This window comes from Aricia agestis, chromosome Z, assembly GCF_905147365.1.
Source record: "Aricia agestis chromosome Z, ilAriAges1.1, whole genome shotgun sequence".
NCBI classification, from domain to species: Eukaryota; Metazoa; Arthropoda; class Insecta; order Lepidoptera; family Lycaenidae; genus Aricia; species Aricia agestis.
Genome location: NC_056428.1, coordinates 4,563,564 through 4,584,100, shown reverse-complemented (window position 1 = coordinate 4,584,100; position 20,537 = coordinate 4,563,564). Strand labels below are relative to the sequence as shown.

The window sequence follows — 20,537 nt, the reverse complement described above, 5'->3', positions numbered from 1 at the left end:
CACTTTTGTATGGGCGCCCCGTCACGAGTTTCCCCATAGAAAAGAAAAAAATAGATCTTTCAGCGCTGCTACTTTCACAGTGTACTCTACATAAGTGATACATTACACATCCTAAAGTATTATGACGTCTCAAAGTGCTACATTATATAGTGAGTACCAAGTGGTAAGTAGTTGTAATCTGTGAACCGTATTAAGATTTAGATACAAAAATGGAAAAAATATTAAACATTTTAGGGGTCCCCATAGGTACAAAAAAAAATCTAACCTATGCGTGTGGGGTATCTATGGATAGGTCTTCAAAAATCATATTGAGGTTTCTAATATCATTTTTTCTAATTTGAATAGTTTGCGAGAGAGACTTCCAAACTTGTTTGTTTTATGCACTTAGTGTGCGTTAATAAAAGTCTCTCCGCAGCGCTCCATTGTCTGCGCTGGGTCTTAGCAGGGGCAAAATACAAATGGCATTCGCTCATTTTGTTTCCAGCAAATTGTCCTGCTACCGTGTAAACTGCCGCATTTGGTGAACCACCCTTCCACATCGGTTATCAAAAGAAATTAAAATCAACCTTGGCCTCTTTACCAAGAATACATGACATACATTTTCATAATCGCATAAATTTTTGTCACCGGTGGCCTAAATGCAATAATGAGAATATTTCCTTACAAGTTACATGAAACAAAACGTCGCCATGGAGATATCGACCGAGGCTTTTCCAAGTTCCTGCAAGAATTGCGTGACCGCCTGAAACGGCGTCCGTTAATTTGTGGAGCCGGTACGATGGTTCTTATGTCGTCCGCATAAGGGTAAATATAAACAACGTCCTGTGAAAGGCACTTTAAGCGTCTGAAAGCCGGCCAGTCTATGCATTAACCGCGAACGCTTCGGCGGTTTTGGCGATAAAAGATTGACCGTAGCTAAATAAGGTGGAGCGACGAACTGGATGCATTTGACAGATAGTAGCCAAAGACATCAGAAAACTATGGAAGGAAAGAGTGGACCTTTGCCCAGCAGTGGGACACAGTAGAATGTGAATAATAACGGAAAGAATAAAGTAATTTGAAACCCCTGTCTGTAAATTTCAAGCGAACGTTTCGGCGGTTTTTGTTTTGCGATAAAAGACTGACCGACTTCAAGTCCTGTGAAACGTAGAATATTCTCTTTCGTTCATGGGCGGAATGGCTAATACCGTCTGAAACGCCAGTCTGTGCATTTCGTGCGAACGCTTCGGCAGTTTGTTGCGATAAGTGACGGACAATGAGTGCACGCAAGCAGCGGACCGCGACCGCATGCGCGGGCGACTGCACAGTATAGTATGGACTGCATGTGAGGAAGCTGTATGTGCCATGCTGACGGTGGGTAAGTCCGTGTCGCTTGTGCAGCAGAAAAAACAGCAGTGGGCGCAGGAGAGAGGTAAGTGGCTCAGTGCTTATATTTATTTGTATTATCATTTAAAATTCACAATGTTTATGTACTATTTAATTTTAACTTTTAATTTAATTTAATAATTTAATTTTATATATTTTATATGGGTTTATTGCCTGCAATAAATGATAATTATTATTATAATTTTATGCTTAGGATCCACTTGTGCATTTCAGTTAATCCTAGGTTATTTAGCGAAATCTCAGATTGGTGCGAGTTAAGCCTAATAGAAAATTACTGGTTGATAGCTAGGTAGTCAGTTTACGGTAGGATAAACTTTTGCAAACACATGGCAAAAATTTGTTTTCTTAATTTTTAATTTTTATAGATAAAAGTACTAGATAATATACTTAGTAGGGACGTCAACATGATCCGGGGGGGGGGGGGGCAGCCGCCCCCCCTGCCCCCCTCGGTACGCCCATGAACTCGTATAAATAAACGGATGTCCAGATCCCAGATACGACCTACATACAAGACATTCGATCAATATACTCTGATAAGAGCTATTATTTATAGCCATTACTTTAGTCCCTGTTCTCATAAAGGAATCAGAGAGAAAATATTTCAGCAAAAAAAAAATTCAATTAGCATTTAGCGCTCTTGTAGTTCGCATGTCCCATACTAATATTTCACAGTTATAAATATCTTACGCAGCTATTGCAGAACTTTTTACTTAACAATGTGAAACGAATATTACATATTATACACGGGCATTATTATTTATTATATTATTCTATAATACCAGAAGTTGCCCCTTCGTCTATCGCGCAGTTTAGGAAACGGTAAATTTTCCGGGAAACAAAACTATCCTTTGTCCTTTCGGATTTAGATTATCTCTTGACTAGATGACCCGTTAATAAACCTTTCTTGGACTTCCACGAATACTTATTTCAATGACTGAAATTAGTCGGATCGGTTCATGGCCGTTCTCAAGCTTTAGCGAGAGTAACTAAATTTAAAATTATTTTTTATTTATAATATGTAGATTACGTCTTATATGCAGATTTTCAAAAAGAAGGCAGTTATTTAGCTATTGTAATGATATCTACAAGGTGTAACAAAACTAAGTGATTGAAGTGAAGTGACTTTAGGGTGTGTTACATATGTGTTCCTTGTAAAGAGTTCACTGTGAAAGTAGCAGCACTGAAATACCCAATTTTTTTTTCACTTTTGTATGGAGAAACACGTGTCGCTGGGGCGCAGCGCTTGCCCATACAAAAGTGAAAAAAAAATTAGGTCTTTCAGCGTTGCTATAACTTTCACATTGAACTGTCTACAAGGAACATGTACACAGTACACACCCTAAAAATATCACTTAGTTTTGTTACACCCTGTGTATAAATCAAAGGTGACTGTCGACTGACATGGTGATCTATCAACGCACAGCCCAAACCACTGGACCGATCGGGCTGAAATTTGGCATGCAGGTAGATGATATGACGTAGGCATCCGCTAAGAAACGATTTTGATCAATTCTACCTCCAAGGGGTTAAAATAGGGGATGCAAGTTTGTATATAATAAATAATAATACTGTTACGTGCTAGGGTTCGAAGAATTCGGAGAGAAAGACCTGGTGACTCTCTTGAAGACTTTATTCACTATGTCTAGGTTACACAAGCACACACTAGGTCACAACACTTAGCACTAAGTCCAAACACCAATCACTAGGTCCAATCACTAAGCACTATCACTGTCCTAGGTCGTAGCCAAGTCGCGGGTTTCACTGGTTCACTCACTATTGATCACTTGTTGTCACTCCGAAATCGCCTTGATGATAGCTCGAAACGAACTGACTCGCCGGGCCTGCCTGCGGCTTTTTATGTGGCGAGACGAATTCCAGAAAGTTCCCGATTCACGTAAACAAGTAAACAACCGTGGGAACTTTGTAGGAGGCTCGAGCATGTACCATAATAAAACTGCCGTCCTTACGATAAGTGCTACTGCACTTATCAGTACAGTTAAATTTTTTGGCAAATTCAATTTAGACCATAAGACTCAGTCATAAGGTTTAAATTAAAACACGTAAACACGCAAACAAATAAACGGTAGACACGTAAACAAACATTGGACCTTTCTAGAAGGTTCGAGTATGTACTTGCGCACCTCATGCCATCTAGTATTGAGTAGGGGAAATCCCCTACTCAATACTACCAGCGAAATTTACCGAGGGAGCACAGGCAACATAAATATGTTGCCTGTGCTCCCTCGGTAAATTTCGCTGGTTTGTCGCTAGATGGCACCACGTGTCCGTATACCATGTACCGTAACAATACTTCATAACGCGAGCGTAGCCGCGGGAAAAAGCTCGTTGTTATTATATTTTTACAATTTCTTTCAAATCCAGCCATTCGAAACGTGAACATTTGAACAAAGCATGTAATGTGATATTGTGGATGAATCATGTCAATAACCCCTTTTTGATTCCCGAACGATGTAATATTATGTTGAATGTAAAATTAACCACACAGTTAATTCATGTTATTTTGTCACTAGCCATCTGCGCCATTTAAATGAGGCTAGGTTTTTAATTTAAATTCGATGTTGTACTAGTCACAGGGATTATTGAACTGTTAAAACACACATAGTACATACCTACACATGGCATAATATTATAAAGATGTTACAATATCCTAGTTTTTGTCATAGTTAGTACATTTAAATTCGGGTCTATAAGTGTGTTAAGAAAGTAGGTTGATTAGTGTAGGAAGTTAGTAAAACGTTTGGAGCAATTACACGTGCTGACAAATTCTTTTAGGGTTCCGTGATCGATGAAGTATCCAAGGTTCTGTCGTTTGACCACCTACCTTTTTAATGCCCTAAAACTTGGACCTTGGAAGACTGAAAAATTGTAATTCTTAGTAATCCTAATTACTAGACATCTTTTACGTTGATAGAACCATGGAACATTACTGATTAAAGAAATAAAGGTGACAATGATTGGTTAGGTTAGGAGTTAGACTAGGAGCTAGATTTAATATTCACATTATAAAAAAGGCTTTAATTTTCAAGCATTAAAACATGTTAAATGTACTTAGTACTTACTTATAACTCAGTGAGTTAAATTTACTTTTATTTGCAAATCAAATAATATTCTTATCTTATGTTGCAGTGGGTTTGTAACTTCATTTGATTAAGATCATTTTAATTAATAGTAATTAAGTAAGTACCTAATTAGTTAATTAGGTACTTAGCGAGTTCGCTATGTCCAAAAATAAACTTAAATAAAGTGTTTTCTCGGCACCAAAACCCGTATAAATTTCAAGTTTACGGCAATTTTTGTGTTATTCGAGCTGAGAGGTGCGTGATTACTTAACAATGCAACCGAACACTTTCGCTTCGAGCACAAAATTTGATACAAGTAAATACATTTCGTATGTTCTCGATTCAGACTGCTAGTGCTGTGTCACAACTGCCGGTCAAAATTTCTATTCAAACACCATTCCATCCAAAATACGTATTCATGAGCGTAATGAAATAAACATTAGTTTAGACTTCGCACATGAAATTATCTTTGTAAAGATATTGTTCACGAAAGCGTGACTAGTAATATATCTGTATCTTACAAACGAAGTTTCGTTTAAAAATTGTTTTATTTAAGTAACTCATTCATTACACTGGTAGATGGAAGTCGTTAGGTATGGCTTTTTGAAGATTCTTATTTTCCTTCTATGTATTAAAAGTTAGTACTTATAAGTACCATAGACCTATACCTAATTACTATAAAGATCACGTAAAATGCTATAACATCAGCCAAAATATAGATAACTACTTAAATAAAATTAAGAAAGTATGTACCTATGTAAATAAATTAATCAATAAAGAAATTACACATGAGTTCACATGACGGAACCCTACAGTCTACACTCTACAGTACAAATCACATACTTAAACATGCTTGGCGACTTTATTGCTGTTGAAGAAAATACCTAATTGTTATTTTCGTTAACATATTTTCTAAAATTTTACTTTTATCTCTTCTCACTGGAACGACACGGTAACTTGATTTTATAAATTCTGTTTAGTTTCTACAACTAGTATGGGCGAAAGTGAGTGAAAATCAAATCGTACCAAGTGTACATTTGAGTTTTTTAACTTAGACACAGAATACATAATATTAGTTTAACAAACTTAGACCAAATTACAGATTTTCATAAAATGTTTTATGGTCCCGGTAGTTCCAAGCAAATAAGTAGGTAGTATTATAATTTATAATATTACATAATATCAAAACGTACATTGTAACTTGTAAATTTAAAATTATAAAATATACAAATGTCAGCTGTAGTTTTTTACTACCATGAATTACCACTAAAAATTAAAATAGACGTTGATCGATTAGACCTAAAAGCTAGAAAATAAGTGCTTGACGTCACGAACAGAACGTTACATTATCAGGCGAACCCCTTGCATTTTTATTTACTTAATACATTATCGATTAAACCTTAAACCCTTCAGTTTCCATGTAGGGTGAAAAAATTGAAAAACTTTCCCTCATTCCGCGTGCGTTGTTTCAGCGGAGATGTCGAATCTGTATCTACCTTGGGGTTCCGGGGAGAGATACAAAAACCGCCTGAACGTGCGGAACCAGTTCGCCAGTTCGCTGGAGTTGCATCAGACGTACGAATACCAGGAGCCGTTGAGACGGCACAGAAGTCCGAGCCTGCCGCCTATTTACAATATTGATCACGGACGAGCGGTGCTTGAGAATACTCAACGGAAAGACAGCTACAATAGAAACGTTTCGAGCGTCCAAAGATTTTCGTTCTACGATGAGGATGCGGAAGGTGATACGTCGGGCTACGGCAGTGAGACGGTCAACCACAAGAACTGCAGGAAGTTCTACAGCAACCCCAACCAGAGTGACGTCGTTGTGGCCTGGCAGGAGGAAAAGGATGGGAGGTGAGGAAAAATTTCCTTCAAAAATAATAAAATGCAGCTGCAAAGGCGTAGGCCGTGTAGGTGATACCACATTAAGGGCCTGTTTTACCACTTCCTGATAAGTGACGAATAGGCTATCCACCAATTAACTTGACAGATCAAGTACCACAGTTAACCACATTTAAGATACTTACTTACTTAATCAAAATAAAAATTCTCTGGCTTTTTTTCATACACAAATTCGCTGTTTGGACTCCAATACCTTCGTTAACAATAACATTAACCGAAGAAATCAATCTTAATGGGTTTTCCGATAAAAATCAAAAGCCTGTATCCGTGTACGGTGAACTCTAGTCTCTATGGTAAAAACAAAGCTAACGCCCTTACAAAGGTCATCAACTGTCCTTCATCAATAACGCACGAGGTCAAATTGTAGGAAGAGGTCAACTGCTGAAGGCGCGTTGTCGGCGCGTTCTGGGGAGGAAGGGCGGCCGCGGTGGGGGGACAGGGGGGTGGCTACCGGCCGACTGTGGGAGCCCACCGCGCCTAATGAGCGATTGCCACAGGTACAGTCTGTCAAATAAGAGTAGACGCTGAATTACATTTTTAATCGTAATCAATCGAATGGTGAATAGTTTTTCGCCTCTTATTCCCTTTGTACACTTCAAATATAATTATCATTCTGGCACATTTTATATAATATGTCAAGCAGAAGGCCGGACGGACGTGGTGTGATGCGTAGATATACGGCTTTTTTCGCCTAAACTACGTTCGTCCGTTACAACATATAGCACAACTATGATTTGATTTAATGATCTTACTTATATATTATACCTAATATTCGTTATTATTTATGTGTTCAAGGTTTTAGAAGAAAAAAGATAGGAAACACATATTTTGTAACTCCTCTGAAATTGCGGACGTCTTTAAACACAATTTTCGCCATTAGGAATGCTTGCAGCAAAAGTTATTGTCGCGTTTTCAAAACTATACTAACTGCATATTATGTTGCTGCATTTACGTTTGTAGAAATCTTTTATCGTCAGGCTATCATAGGAATGACTTTCGGTTCAATGTTTATTGATTCTATCTATTGTATTGAATAATTTAATACTTTTTTTATATTTTATGAGTCTATTTAGTAGACTTGTGAACTTTTATTCTAGTTAGACGTACCAGATGATTTATGAAAAATAACTACAAAAATAATAACGATGAAAGATGAGATACAAAAGCTAATTATATAGGTCTACCAGAATCTGATGGCAAAAAGTGAGAAAATAAAATATTGACTCTAGCAACAGCGCGGCGGGGTAATTGGAATAAAACATTTTGATCCTTTTTTTCCTTATAGCGGCTTATTCTGTGTATGAAACATGCAATTATACAAAATTTTATCCAATGATCAAGGATATTTTTTGAAAATCTGCCTTCAAAATTTGCCATCAGATTCTGATAGACCCACCTATACATACTTCGTTTTAAAGCTAAGTAGTAAAATATTTTAAAAGAGTTGTTGATTTCTCAGATGCAAAACCATAAAAAAGGTACTCCATCCTGGGTGGAGAGAGGACTGAACAATATTATGGATAACACCTCTGACGTCGTTTTCGACCCGAGGGGTTCTAACTCAGGGTTGGACTGCGATCGATCCTCGTACAACGGCAGTGATGAAGGAAGGTTGGCTTTCTCACGTTAAATACCTACGTCGTAATTTTAAGAATGAATGAATTTTTTCGTAGTCTGATGAACATAATAATAACTACGAAATTGAATTGTTATTTTATGAATTAACAACATTAAAAATATTTCAGGACCTTTCTAAGAGGACAAAATGTTCCTATCGAACCAGAAGTAAAAGCGCAAAGAGAAAATAAACGTATTAAGGCACTAGAATTGCAGTCGGCGATATTGGGTCAATTGGAGGAGCAAGAGAAACGAAGGGAAGAAGAAAGACTGAGAAAATTGAAAGAAGAACGCTTAGAAGAACTAAGAATACAGAGACAGCAGGAGGAGGACAGGATCCGTCTCGAAGAAGAAAAGAGGAAGACCCTCGAAAAGCAGTCGTTAGAGCAACGCAAGCTGGACACTTTAAAGAAGGCATTAGAAGAAGCCGAGAGAAGAGCGAAACAGGAGAAAGAAAAGAGGTTCAATTGTCTCAGAAGAAATGCTGACACAAATCTCTCGAATGAAAACATATTAGCTACGAACGACAACGATAACGAGACTAGACTTTCGAGTCCTAGCAAAACACTGAGTCCAACAAAATCTAATAGAACCTACAACGTGCCAACTACTGCCACAAGTCATAACAAAGAAAACAACTCACATCAAACTAGCGCATTCAACTCACCACGATCTATAGCACCGAGTAGTTTAAACTTATATATTCACAATATACAACCCCTAGCTCTAGCAGACAAGCAAATCAATATCCTACCAATAGGCATCACAGGGAACGGAGAAATAGTTAATACTCAAAATCCAAATAACATTCAGTTAGCTGTACTACTGCCGCAGAATATAAAGCAACCTGAATGCTGTAGTGTTAGCTTAAATTCCTATGATATTAACGAAAATAATGGTACTGAGAGAATACTAACTCCTAGAAAATATCGTAGCGGGCGACTCAAAGATGCTTCAACACAAACAGATGAATCTAGTACTTGCAATAAGCTACAAAATGAGGAGACTGAAAAAATGTATAGAGATTACGCTACTATAGATGAAAATGCTCCCGATGATCATAGAAACACATTGAAAAGAGACCGGCGACGGTCCGAAGAGAGATATAAGAAAGAAATCGAAAATAGACCAAAATGGGGTGCTAACAAACCGATAGCTCAGTACAAGAAGCAAAGCGAGAAGGACCCATTTTACGTTCAGAAACGAAAGATGCGACAAAAGTATCGACCGCAGCCTCGACAGTATTCACAGTCGAGTGATGACAGTCGGTCTCCGAGCCCGCCTTTAGAGCATGATAAATTTCAGCATCACAATAAACCACGGAACTCAATAAGTCAATTCTTCTGGAGGACAAAACGACACAGCCAAGACGTCACTCCACTGAATCCAAACGAACCTCTCAGTAACTCTCTAGATATAAACGCGCTGTCTCAAAATGAGAAGAAATCCCCAAAAATATCATTGTCCAAGCGACTGACGCTTTCTCAGAAGTTTATCAACGATAAATACGGTAGTAGAAAGCTATGGAGCGACGACAATGACAAAAAATACTTGTCCGATATCGATAAGAAAATAGAAAGAAATGTGACCAACAAAAAAGACAATAGCAATAGTGAGATAATCTCAGATCAGAGTAAATATTATAAGACTAAGTTATAGAGCAAAATAAATTTAGAGCAATGTAAATTTATTGCCTAGTAATATTGATCACACATCACCAAGGAAGCGCATTTGTAAGTTTAGTCAATAGACTTAAGTTGCTTAGTAGCATTTATATTTTTACCCTGATAGTAGTACTCAATATGGACGACTTGTTCGATAAAAAGAAAGACGAAGCCCCAATTCTTGACTTGTCCAAAGTCGTCATAAACACTGCAGAGGAATACAGAGCCGTTCTAGACAAGGTTCCAGAATTCAAAACTCGACCAGAAAAGGTAAATATAAATACAAGTATTGTAGATGATTTGTGACTCAAACTTGCAACATTCGGTATTATTAATGTACTAAATTAATTTTAAAAGTAGTTGAAACTTATAAGTATTGAGTAGTTACTGCTTTTCGAAAAAAAACGAAGACGAAAATAAATCTACTAATAAAAAAAACTCTGTTGAGAGTTCATTGGCTAAAACGTAGTGATTATATTCTCTTTGTTCATTGGCCTTAATCTGTCAAGTGAGCCACATCAATAAACTTTTTTATGTAAACTTTTAACAAGAAAATTTCAACAATAAATATTAATATTTTAGGTCAAACCGGAGGACATAAAAATAAAAGACAAGCCCGAAGACCAAAAGACCAAAACGCCACGTAAAGAAATAAGGGAGTATGAGAAACTCGGCACGCATGGGTACGAGGAGAAACACTTCACGTTCATGGACCCCGTGCCAGTGGAAATGCGGGGATTAAAGTTTGACGAGCTGTGCGCTGTACCCATAGAGTGGCGGATGTTGACCTCTCTCCGACCCAAGTCCAAAGTTGACGAGGAGTATTTTAACAGGTAATATTGCAGTTGTTGCATATCGCACTTATATTAGTTGCTTATTAAAACCATTTATTAACGAAATACTATCAATGAAGCTGAGGCGCTCTGTCTGTCGTCTGTCTGTCTGTCTGTCTGTCTGTCTGTCTGTCTGTCTGTCTGTCTGTCTGTCTGTCTGTCTGTCTGTCTGTCTGTCTGTCTGTGTATTAATAAGGCCGACAAAATGGTACATAAAATATTTTAAAAAAAATTTTTTTATGGTACCTGCCCTACACAAGCGGGGATGATTTTTTTTTCGCGCCCACCCCATCGTGTGAGATGTCTTTGGATAGGGATTTTAAAAATATTATGAGTTATTCATAGATCATTTTCCGATTTAGGGATCCATTTTGTGAAATATTAAGTTTTAAAGTGGAAAAAATCGTTAGTCCAGTGTCCCCCTTCTAATAGCTAAACGGTTGCTTCTGGAAATGTGAAAAATTCACGAGAGTAGGAAATATGCTGAACTAGCTGTTGCCCGCGACTTCGTCCGCGTGGACTTCAGTTTATAGCGCGCGATGTCAACAAAATTGGTGTCAAAAGCTTTTATAAAAAAACCCTGGTATCCCTTAAATCAATACAGCTGTGCAGTCTGCAAACAATAAGTACTTCATTTTTGTATGTTAAACTTTATATATTATGCCAAATTTTAAAGCTTATTTAGCCCCCCAATTACACAACTTTACCCATAAACTATTTATCATTGATAGGTTTAGCCCCAATTTCACCAACGTCTGTTAGTGTTAACAGCTTGTTAAAATATCCTGTCTTCTCTTTCATTCATATGAAAAACAAAACAGCTAACGTGATACTAATTCGAGCATTAACTTTAACAGTCGTTGGTGAAATTTGGTCTTAAGGTTACGTCACTGCCTGCACAGATAAAGTACTGAGTTATTTAATACCGTAGAATAGATATAACAAATCGAAAAAAATCGAGACTTAAATGTAAGATGATACCACCTCTTATAGAAAGACTTTTGAGCAAGCGTCAGCGCGATGTAGAAGACGCACGGCGCCATCTATTATGAATTTTTTGAACAAATTTACGACCCTTACAACCCTTTTTTCCAGTAAAAAAGTAGCCTATGTCCTTTCTCAGGCTTTAGACTATCGGTATACAAAATTTCATTACAATCGGTTCGGTAGTTTTGGCGTTTGGCGTGAAAGCGAGACTGACAGACAGACAGACAGACAGAGATACTTTCGCATTCATAATATTAGTACAGATTATGTGCACACTGCACAGCTGTTTTTGGGTATTTTGATTAATTAAGGGCCGCGCTACACCGGAATGGCAGCGGCGAGGCGAGCACTTTCAGCGCTGCCATTCCGGTGTAGCGCGGCCCTAAGAGGGGTACCACTTACCAGGGTTTTAAAAAGTTTTTAAATTTGACACACATTTTGTTGACACCGCGCGCTATAAACTAAAGTCCACGCGGACGAAGTCGCGGGCAACAGCTAGTTATGAATAAAAACAATAATATATAATAAAGTAGGTATGATTAGTTCTGTTATAATAATGAAGTAAAAAATAAAGCGCCATCTGTTTTCATATATTAGAATTAAAATGTTGATTGCATTGATATTTTTTCTGGATGGAATATAGGCCAACACAACACACTCGAACTCCTTAGAAATGCAGTAGGAGTTCTATAAGATAAGATAGATTGATTATTATTATAGCAAGTGATAATATTATTAAACATAATATTCTAACGTATTAAAAACTATAAACAAAAACATAATAACTAATAAGTATGATTAGTTCTATGTTCCAACGAAGTAAAAAAAAAAGCGCCATCTTTTGAATCGTATTAGAACTAAAATGTTCATTGCATCGCGTCGATATATTTCTGGATTTTTTATAATATTATACATAAAATATATTTAAGATTTTTGAAATATTATTTTAATACACATCCAAGACCCAGGAACATTGAAAACTTTTTGTTCCGCCTGCGGGACTCGAACCCAGGACCCCCGGGATGAGCGCTGGCCACGCGCAATGCGAAGTAATTTTCATCGATATTTTCATGGAAATAAGATATTTTCCCACATCAAAATGTAGCCTATGTCCTTTCTCAGACTCTAGAATAACTGTGTACAAAATTTCATTGCAATCGGTTCAGTAGTTTTGGCGTGAAAGCGAGACAGACAGACAGACAGACAGACAGACAGACAGAGATACTTTCGCATTTATAATATTAGTTTTTGGCGTGAAAGTGAGACAGACAGACAGACAGAGATACTTTCGCATTTATAATATTAGTATGGATTAGTATAGAAGTATAGATACATAAAATATATTTAAGTAAAAAATAAAACGCCATCTGTTGAATCGTATTAGAACTAAATTGCATCGATATATTTCTGGATTTTTTATAATATTATACATAAAATATATTTAAGATTTTTGAAATATTATTTTAATACACATCCAAGACCCAGGAACATTGAAAACTTGTTCCGCCTGCGGGACTCGAACCCAGGACCCCCGGGATGAGCGCTGGCCTGCGCAATGCGAATAAATTTTCATCGATATTTTCATGGAAATAAGATATTTTCCCACATCAAAATGTAGCCTATGTCCTTTCTCAGACTCTAGAATAACTGTGTACAAAATTTCATTGCAATCGGTTCAGTAGTTTTGGCGTGAAAGCGAGACAGACAGACAGACAGACAGACAGACAGACAGACAGACAGAGATACTTTCGCATTTATAATATTAGTATAGATTAGAAAGGAAAACTATCACGGCTAAGAAGACTTTAGAGCGTATCTCGCCGTTAAGAGGATTCCACACCGCCATTTTTTCCATACAAACGTTGTCCCCTGTTTCCTCCCTGGATAATGCTAGTAGAGTTATAATTTTTTTCCTGAATATCTACGGCCACTAATACAATGTCCCTATGTTTTCTTTTTTTTCATAATTTAATTATTAAATAAGATATGAACGTTCAAAAACCCAAAAAAATGGCCAGATTTTCCACTGTGTTCAAACGTCCAGAAAACAGATTTGGATAGATTATACAAAAAAAGCAAAACATAGGAACACAGCTCAAGCCTTTTTTTAATCTTTAATGAAAAAAGTACTTAAATCGGTTAAGTTTTGGAGAAGGAATCAGGGGACAACGAATCGTTGATTTTCTGGATTTTCTGCAGTTGTCTCTATCGCGTTCTGCGGTATAGGCTTGAGGTAAGGGAGACAGCTATAGATATTACACGTACTTTTTTTTCATTTCTCTAGCCGCTGTGGTATCCTCTTAAACTTTGGTTTGGCGAGGTTTAAAATGTATTAGTTTTTAAGTTTTTGAAATAAATAAAATATATTTAAAAAAATAAGTTATTGAGTAATAGTCGATCAACTAAAATGTATTCGGCGAAGTATAAACTATAAAGGAACTTTTCGTTCAAATTCCTTTGAAAGTAACTGAGATGATGTTGTTAGTAGTGTAAAACACGTTATAAATGTACGTACATTGACCATACAAAAATTTTCAAAAACTAGCGGTAGGTACCTACTTACAGCTACATATTATATTAATCTGTGGTACTTACTACGGAACTATATATTACGCGTGGCCCGACACGCACTTGGTCGATTTTGTAGAAATAAAGCGGTTATTTTGCGAGTTGCGACCATATGTGACTTGTTACAAAAAAAATATAGCATATTATTTATATAAAAAGGTGACATTAAAAATATTCGGATACTTTTAAATTTCAAAAGATGTAAATATTTTCAGACTGGTAGAGTTGGGTAAATCTGAGCTAAGAACGAAAGCGAGAGACAAGAGGGAGCTGCCTAAGAACAACATGACGAAGAGGATGAAAAACCGCGCCGGCGTCACCGAAACTCGCATCGTCACCTGCCAGGAGTGTGGAGAAGAATATTGTAACGGTATGTACTAGTAAGTTGTACTATGTTATATATGTATTCTGTGCGGTTTGTTAAAATAACATAAGATAACACTTTCGAACAAAGTTCTCCCGCGAATCGCGATGCGTGCACAAACTAGCGAGGCATGACGTAATAGCTCGCTGACACTTATGGCTGGTTTACACGTATTTAAGTTGATAAGTAGTTAACTAACCAATAACTATCTTACTCTAAATATTGATAAGACTAGCTATATTAGTTTTTCCCTTAAAGGGGCGTCACAACCCACAACTCATCTAAATTTAAATGCTCATTTATGTTCAGGATCACACATCCAACATTTGTAAATGTAGCCCTTTGACGCGAACGGAATGTGTTAAATTTAAATATCTAGGAATTTTTATAGATAGTCATTCGATCACCATATTGTCACAACTATTAAAAAGGTGCGTAAACTCACTTTTTTTTATAGACTGAGACACATTTGCGATAAAAATTTAATTAAGAAAATCTACTTCGCATAATCTATCCTCTTATTGTATTGTCATATGGGGTGGCGCTCCAAGAACTAGAATGTTGCGTCTGGAAAGGTCACAGAGATGCCTTCTTAAAGTTGGCTGGAAATTACGAAACCTCTACCCTACAGATGAATTATATGCAAAATGCGGAGTTCTAAACGTACGCCAACTGTTTATTTTAGCCTGCATCACAAAAAAACATACCTACTTCTATAGACTACGACAGACAATTAAAACCTAACTCTAGACGTAGATTAAAGGTATGCCCTAACATGGATCACATTTTTTAAACTAGTTTTGCCCAAAGATTTTTCTGCTTTCTTGGTAGTTTCCTATATTATAATAAGGTCAATGAAATTTTGTCAATTTATCACAATAATAGAACCAAGTGTAAACAAAAAGTAACACTCTGGCTACTTAACCTAAATTATCAGGATACCGAAAACCTTTTATTGAGACGAATATGATAAACTACATAAATATAATATGGTAAAAGTTCATTATACTTAAGTAAAAGTACAGAATATAGCATTTAATAACTATTACTAATAATTTTAAGTTAAAAAAGTAAAATAGATTTCTAAGTTAAAATAAGCCAAAATACACTAAGTAAATTGTTAAAATAAGTTAAAATACCTACACTAAATTGTCAAAATAAGTTAAAATACACTAAAGTGTTAAAATAAGTTAAAATACCTATACTAAATTGTTAAAATAAGTTAAAATACCTACACTAAATTGTCAAAATAAGTTAAAATACACTAAAGTGTTAAAATAAGTTAAAATACCTTAACTAAATTGTTAAAATAAGTTAAAAAATATACACTAAATTGTTAAAATAAGTTAAAATACACTAAGTGTTAAAATAAGTTAAAATACCTATACTAAATTGTTAAAATACGTTAAAAATACACTAAATTGTTAAAATAAGTTAAAATAGTTGTGAGGCACCAATATACAAGCTTCGGCTTAGTTTGGGCTCCAAGTCTCCCACAAATTAATACACTGTAATTTTTGGGAGAAAATAAATAAATTATTATTATAGGCCTCTTGAATATCGTTGCTAAGCTACGGCAACGCCGCGGGTCGGTTGACGGCGGAAACTCACGGGCGCTTTTCTCATATGGTTCTCATACAAGTCACTGCACTTTTTTGGTAATTGTTTATATTTTTAGCACAATAAAAAGTAATGCGCCAAATTATTATTGATTGTGAACTTCATAATATTTCCGCAGACTTTTTTCGCGGAAAATCAGTACTTATCGAAAGCTATATTTACTTAAATATACACGATCATGAAATATTCTTTCAAATTCATTGAATATGATTTTTTACTTTGTATTTATTTATTTGTAAGATCATCTTCTTAGTTATTACTTATTTCTAAAAACAGGTTGTTCACCTAATTAAAAATTATAGAGCACAAACTAATTCCAAAGCAATCATGTTCATGAAGTCTTCGAAATCCATGATGATGGAGAACGAATCATCCGTGTAAAAGTAATACCACAGAGCAGAGTAGGTAATCGACTGTACGACGTGAAAGTGGAGGTATGTATTGAATAATGTAAACAAATATATTTTCAGCAAATTTTCAACCATACATGCAAAATAAAAATGGAAAATGCAGATGTATTTCATTATCAAAGAAATTTTGCTTTGATTTTTATGATTAATATGTAATATAATAAATTTACTAGATGACGCCCGTAACTCCGTTGTGCCATAACTCTTGCACAACGGAGTGATCGCGCGGGATTCGGGAACCGTACATTTTCCCGTGGCATAAATATATCCTATGTCCAGTGGCGTAAATATAGGGCTGGCAAAATGCCACGGGCCCCCGACCCAAATGGGCAAAAATTTTTAAGTACATAATATTGTTTATTATAAACGTGACGATTTTTACTGATAGAGCCAATTGCCACGGGCCCCGGATCTTATAGTTACGCCACTGTCTATGTCCTTTTTCGGGACTCTTAAGAATATATTATGGAGTTATCCATGCCAAATTTCAGCAAAATCTGTTCAGCAGTTTAGGCGTTTAGAGGTAACAGACAGACACACTTTCGCGCTTATAATATTATTAGTAAATTAGTAATATCAGTAATTAGTATATTAGTATGATAATATTATAAATGCGAAAGTGAATATTGAAGGAATGAGTAATAAATATTGAACCGACAATAATTTTATTTATATCGTTTTTTCAATTACAATATACCTACATAAAACAATGGTATTAAAAATAACTTGCACGTGATATTTTAGAAATATTCATGCGAGATTTAGATTTAAGCATTATTAATAATCGGCAAGTTGATTACGATACGTTTCCCAATCCCTCAGAAACGAATAAAACGTTAATTCACGAATCCGAGATTGGGAATTTTTGCACCCTACAACACAACAGTACCTCGTACCGCACATGTTTTCCTTACATATTCAGAGCACTTTTTAACGTTTTCAACGTGTTTTCATTTTTAACTAGTAAACCGTATTTCACAGCTGATCGCACTCTGACACCCACGTGTTGCCTGAATCTGCCACTCGCCGCGCCACTAGAGATATCCAAGAGGCCTATTATTCACTAAATTTTAACCTAATTTTAAATTGTTTATTGCATGTAAACACAAAATTTAGTAGCAAGTAAGTAGCAAGTTAAAATTTAGTAAGTACTAAACTAGATGACAATTAGAATTTAGTTACTACTTATCTACTTAACTAATACGTGTAAACCAGCCATTAGTTACTACTTATCTACTTAGGTGTAAACCGGCCATTATGGAGCGTTTTGGGAAGGTTTATTTTAAGTACCAATAAGAAAAAAAGGCAACTACTTTATTGTTATTATTAATAACTAAAAATAATATCTTAATTATATACTTACTTAAGTAAGAACATTCAATAAAATAATATTATGTATGTTAGTTTTAAATATACTTACCAAATGCCAGAGCTATGTTCTTACCGAAAATTGAGACATAAGCCCAGTGAAACATACTGTACCTACTGGTATTGCTTAATGCTGTCACACAAGTGAAAGATGCAAGACTACAAGTAATTACATTATCTTGCAAATATTTCAGGCAAGACGTGCTTCATATCGAACTACGATATGTTCGTCCGTCTCAAGTTGGATGTAGAGCCGAAGAGCCGCGCGGCGCCGGCGACCAAGACGCGACGGCTGCGGCGCCGCGCGCGACGCAAACGCAGCAAGAGCGCCGCCACATACAAACCTAATACGAGGAAGTCTGGTACGAGGAGTGATACCGATATCTAAGGGCCTTGTTGGGGTCAATTTATACTAGCGCAGAGTCGAAGCGCATCGAAACTAATTATGCTATTCGACTCTGCGCTACCGCTAGTATAAATAATTGGCCCTGAGTCCGGGCGCGCACTAGCGGTCAAGCCGCGGCGGCCATCGAGATAGATACCTTAGTATGAAACCGCCATAGACCACGCGCACCTGGCCGCAACGCGACCAGCGGCCACACCACATACTTTCGATGGCCTGGCCGCTGGCGCCCGGACGAATGACCTACCGAGTAGAGCTGTGGTCAGTCAGTCAATGACTCTGTAATCAAAATAGAACTCTATGCTAAAGTCATGAAGCTGAAAATCAAATGCCGAGTGTTGCTTCAATTTTCTTCATATTATTATTTCATGAATTTTCCCATCCTCTTGTCCCAGACATCATAGAAATTAATGTTAATTCATTACGGTATTCAATAAGAGATCAGCCACACGATTAATCCTGATTCGTGGTATCAGCTGATTTTAGAACACTTTCAAAAAGTCAACAGTGAAATAAATCACCTTGCAGCGTAAGATCAATGGTCTAGCGGTGCGGACTGCTAGGAATATACATTTTATTTACTTTGACATTAATAATAATTACTTATCATGGAAAAAAAAAAGCAAATTTTCATCATGCAAATTGACTTTTGTTTATTTGAGCCCCCCCTCTCCTACCTAAAATCCTGGGTACGCCCATTACATTATCTTGCTATCTGCCTACTGAAATAAATTATAATATGCTCACAATTTCTGTAATAGATTTGTGTAATTTTTATGAGAATAAATCATACACAAACATTCCTTCAGCAGATTTGAACCCACAACCTAGCCCAGTTATTTCGAGTTGGCTCAGTACCCAGTACCCATAAGAGTTCGATGTATAATAAACCGTTACTTTTTGTCAGGCCTGATCGCGCAACCGGCATTTATTATTATACAATTACTGTTAATTAATATTATGGCTCTACATTTACAATACTTAAGGCTTTTCATTACATATAAGAGCAGAACTTTTTAAATAGCCTGTATTATGTAATATGTATGTCGCAGTCATATGGTTCAATCTGCGATTCGATTGAATGACTGGCGCATTCATTGAATGACACCATTCAATTGAATGATTCAGCCGAACGTCGATTGAGCGTTCGTCACTCCACGTCCAACTAGTTAGCGATTTGTAACATAGCTCTTTGAAGATAGCGGACATGAAATTAGTCAGGTAATTGAATGTATTTTAATTTTTTTCCCACTGCGGCGCTAGTAGTCTCTATAACAATTAACAATTAAGGCGTCAAACAGCTCGCACACCTGATAGTACTATGTTGATATTTTGTCGATTAAATTTACATTAACGTTTAAAGTGCTTTATTTGCAGCAATATGACAGCGTGGATTTACCCACAACTACCCCGTCAACGGCTACTTTAAAAAATACAGCGTCCCATTTATCGACTTCACTATAATAATATGTCTTTTGTCAAGACGTTAAACGTTACAGTCAACGTCTTGACGAGTTGTCCTTTAGTCATTCGATTGAATTGTGTCATTCAATGAATGCGCTAGTCATTCAATCGAATCGCAGATTAAACCAGATGACTGCGACGTGTACTTATATCAAGTGAAATATTATGATTGTTGTACCACAGAGTACCTACTATAATACTGGGGTTGTACTTACCTGCATTTAACAAATGAATGTTATTTCAGATACGTTTTTAGTATTGTTTCAGTAAATTATTTTATAACATATTTTTACTTAGCAGTGTAATTTAAGTATTGGTTACTTAAGCATATTTGCTTGTTTTGACTCAAAATAATTAAACATTGTTAGTTAATATTCATAAAGTTAATTATTTTTAAACATTTACTCATTACTTTGTTGAAGTCTGTTTAGAGCCATTTTACCTATAACAAAACCTTTATACCAACGCCATAAGGCTGCATTCACATTAAGTCGCGTTAATACTCACAACTAAATGTGAAGGCAGCCTAAGGTTCAATCTCCTACAAACCTGGGTAAAATAGCTCAAAACTCATACTCTCCACATAGTATATTTTATGTTAAAGTTAACTAGTCATTAATTGTAGCCACAATACTAATACACTATGAATCTCATTTTGTACGTTTTTATAATTGCAACAATAAATACTAAGTCCTACCTAATTAATTTATTTTTATGAATACCTACTAACTATTCATTATTGTAACTTTGGTAGCAGAATGATAAAAAAGAAAACAATTTACAATATCACTCTTTATTGATTTAAAAAAATATTTTATTACATATTCATTATGGTTTAGAGCCTATAAATATTTTACAATCTAATTTT

The 20,537-nt window shown here is 36.0% G+C and overlaps 2 protein-coding genes across 2 annotated transcripts; both read left to right on the top strand.

Moving 5' to 3' along the window:
* Positions 1-1,259: 1,259 nt before the first annotated feature.
* Positions 1,260-9,682, top strand: LOC121739261 (PH domain-containing protein DDB_G0287875-like). Its single transcript, XM_042131624.1, has 5 exons — positions 1,260-1,411; positions 5,939-6,323; positions 6,739-6,868; positions 7,831-7,982; positions 8,117-9,682. Exons 1-5 carry the CDS (start codon positions 1,288-1,290, stop codon positions 9,645-9,647), a joined length of 2,322 nt encoding a protein of 773 aa, XP_041987558.1. The 5' UTR covers positions 1,260-1,287; the 3' UTR covers positions 9,648-9,682.
* On the top strand, positions 9,680-18,190 carry LOC121739483 (the record flags this gene model as incomplete). Its single annotated transcript, XM_042131970.1, has 4 exons — positions 9,680-9,922; positions 10,235-10,485; positions 14,256-14,410; positions 17,997-18,190. Coding segments are annotated over 4 exons (843 nt in total), but the record flags the coding sequence as incomplete, so codon positions are not given.
* Positions 18,191-20,537: the final 2,347 nt, after the last annotated feature.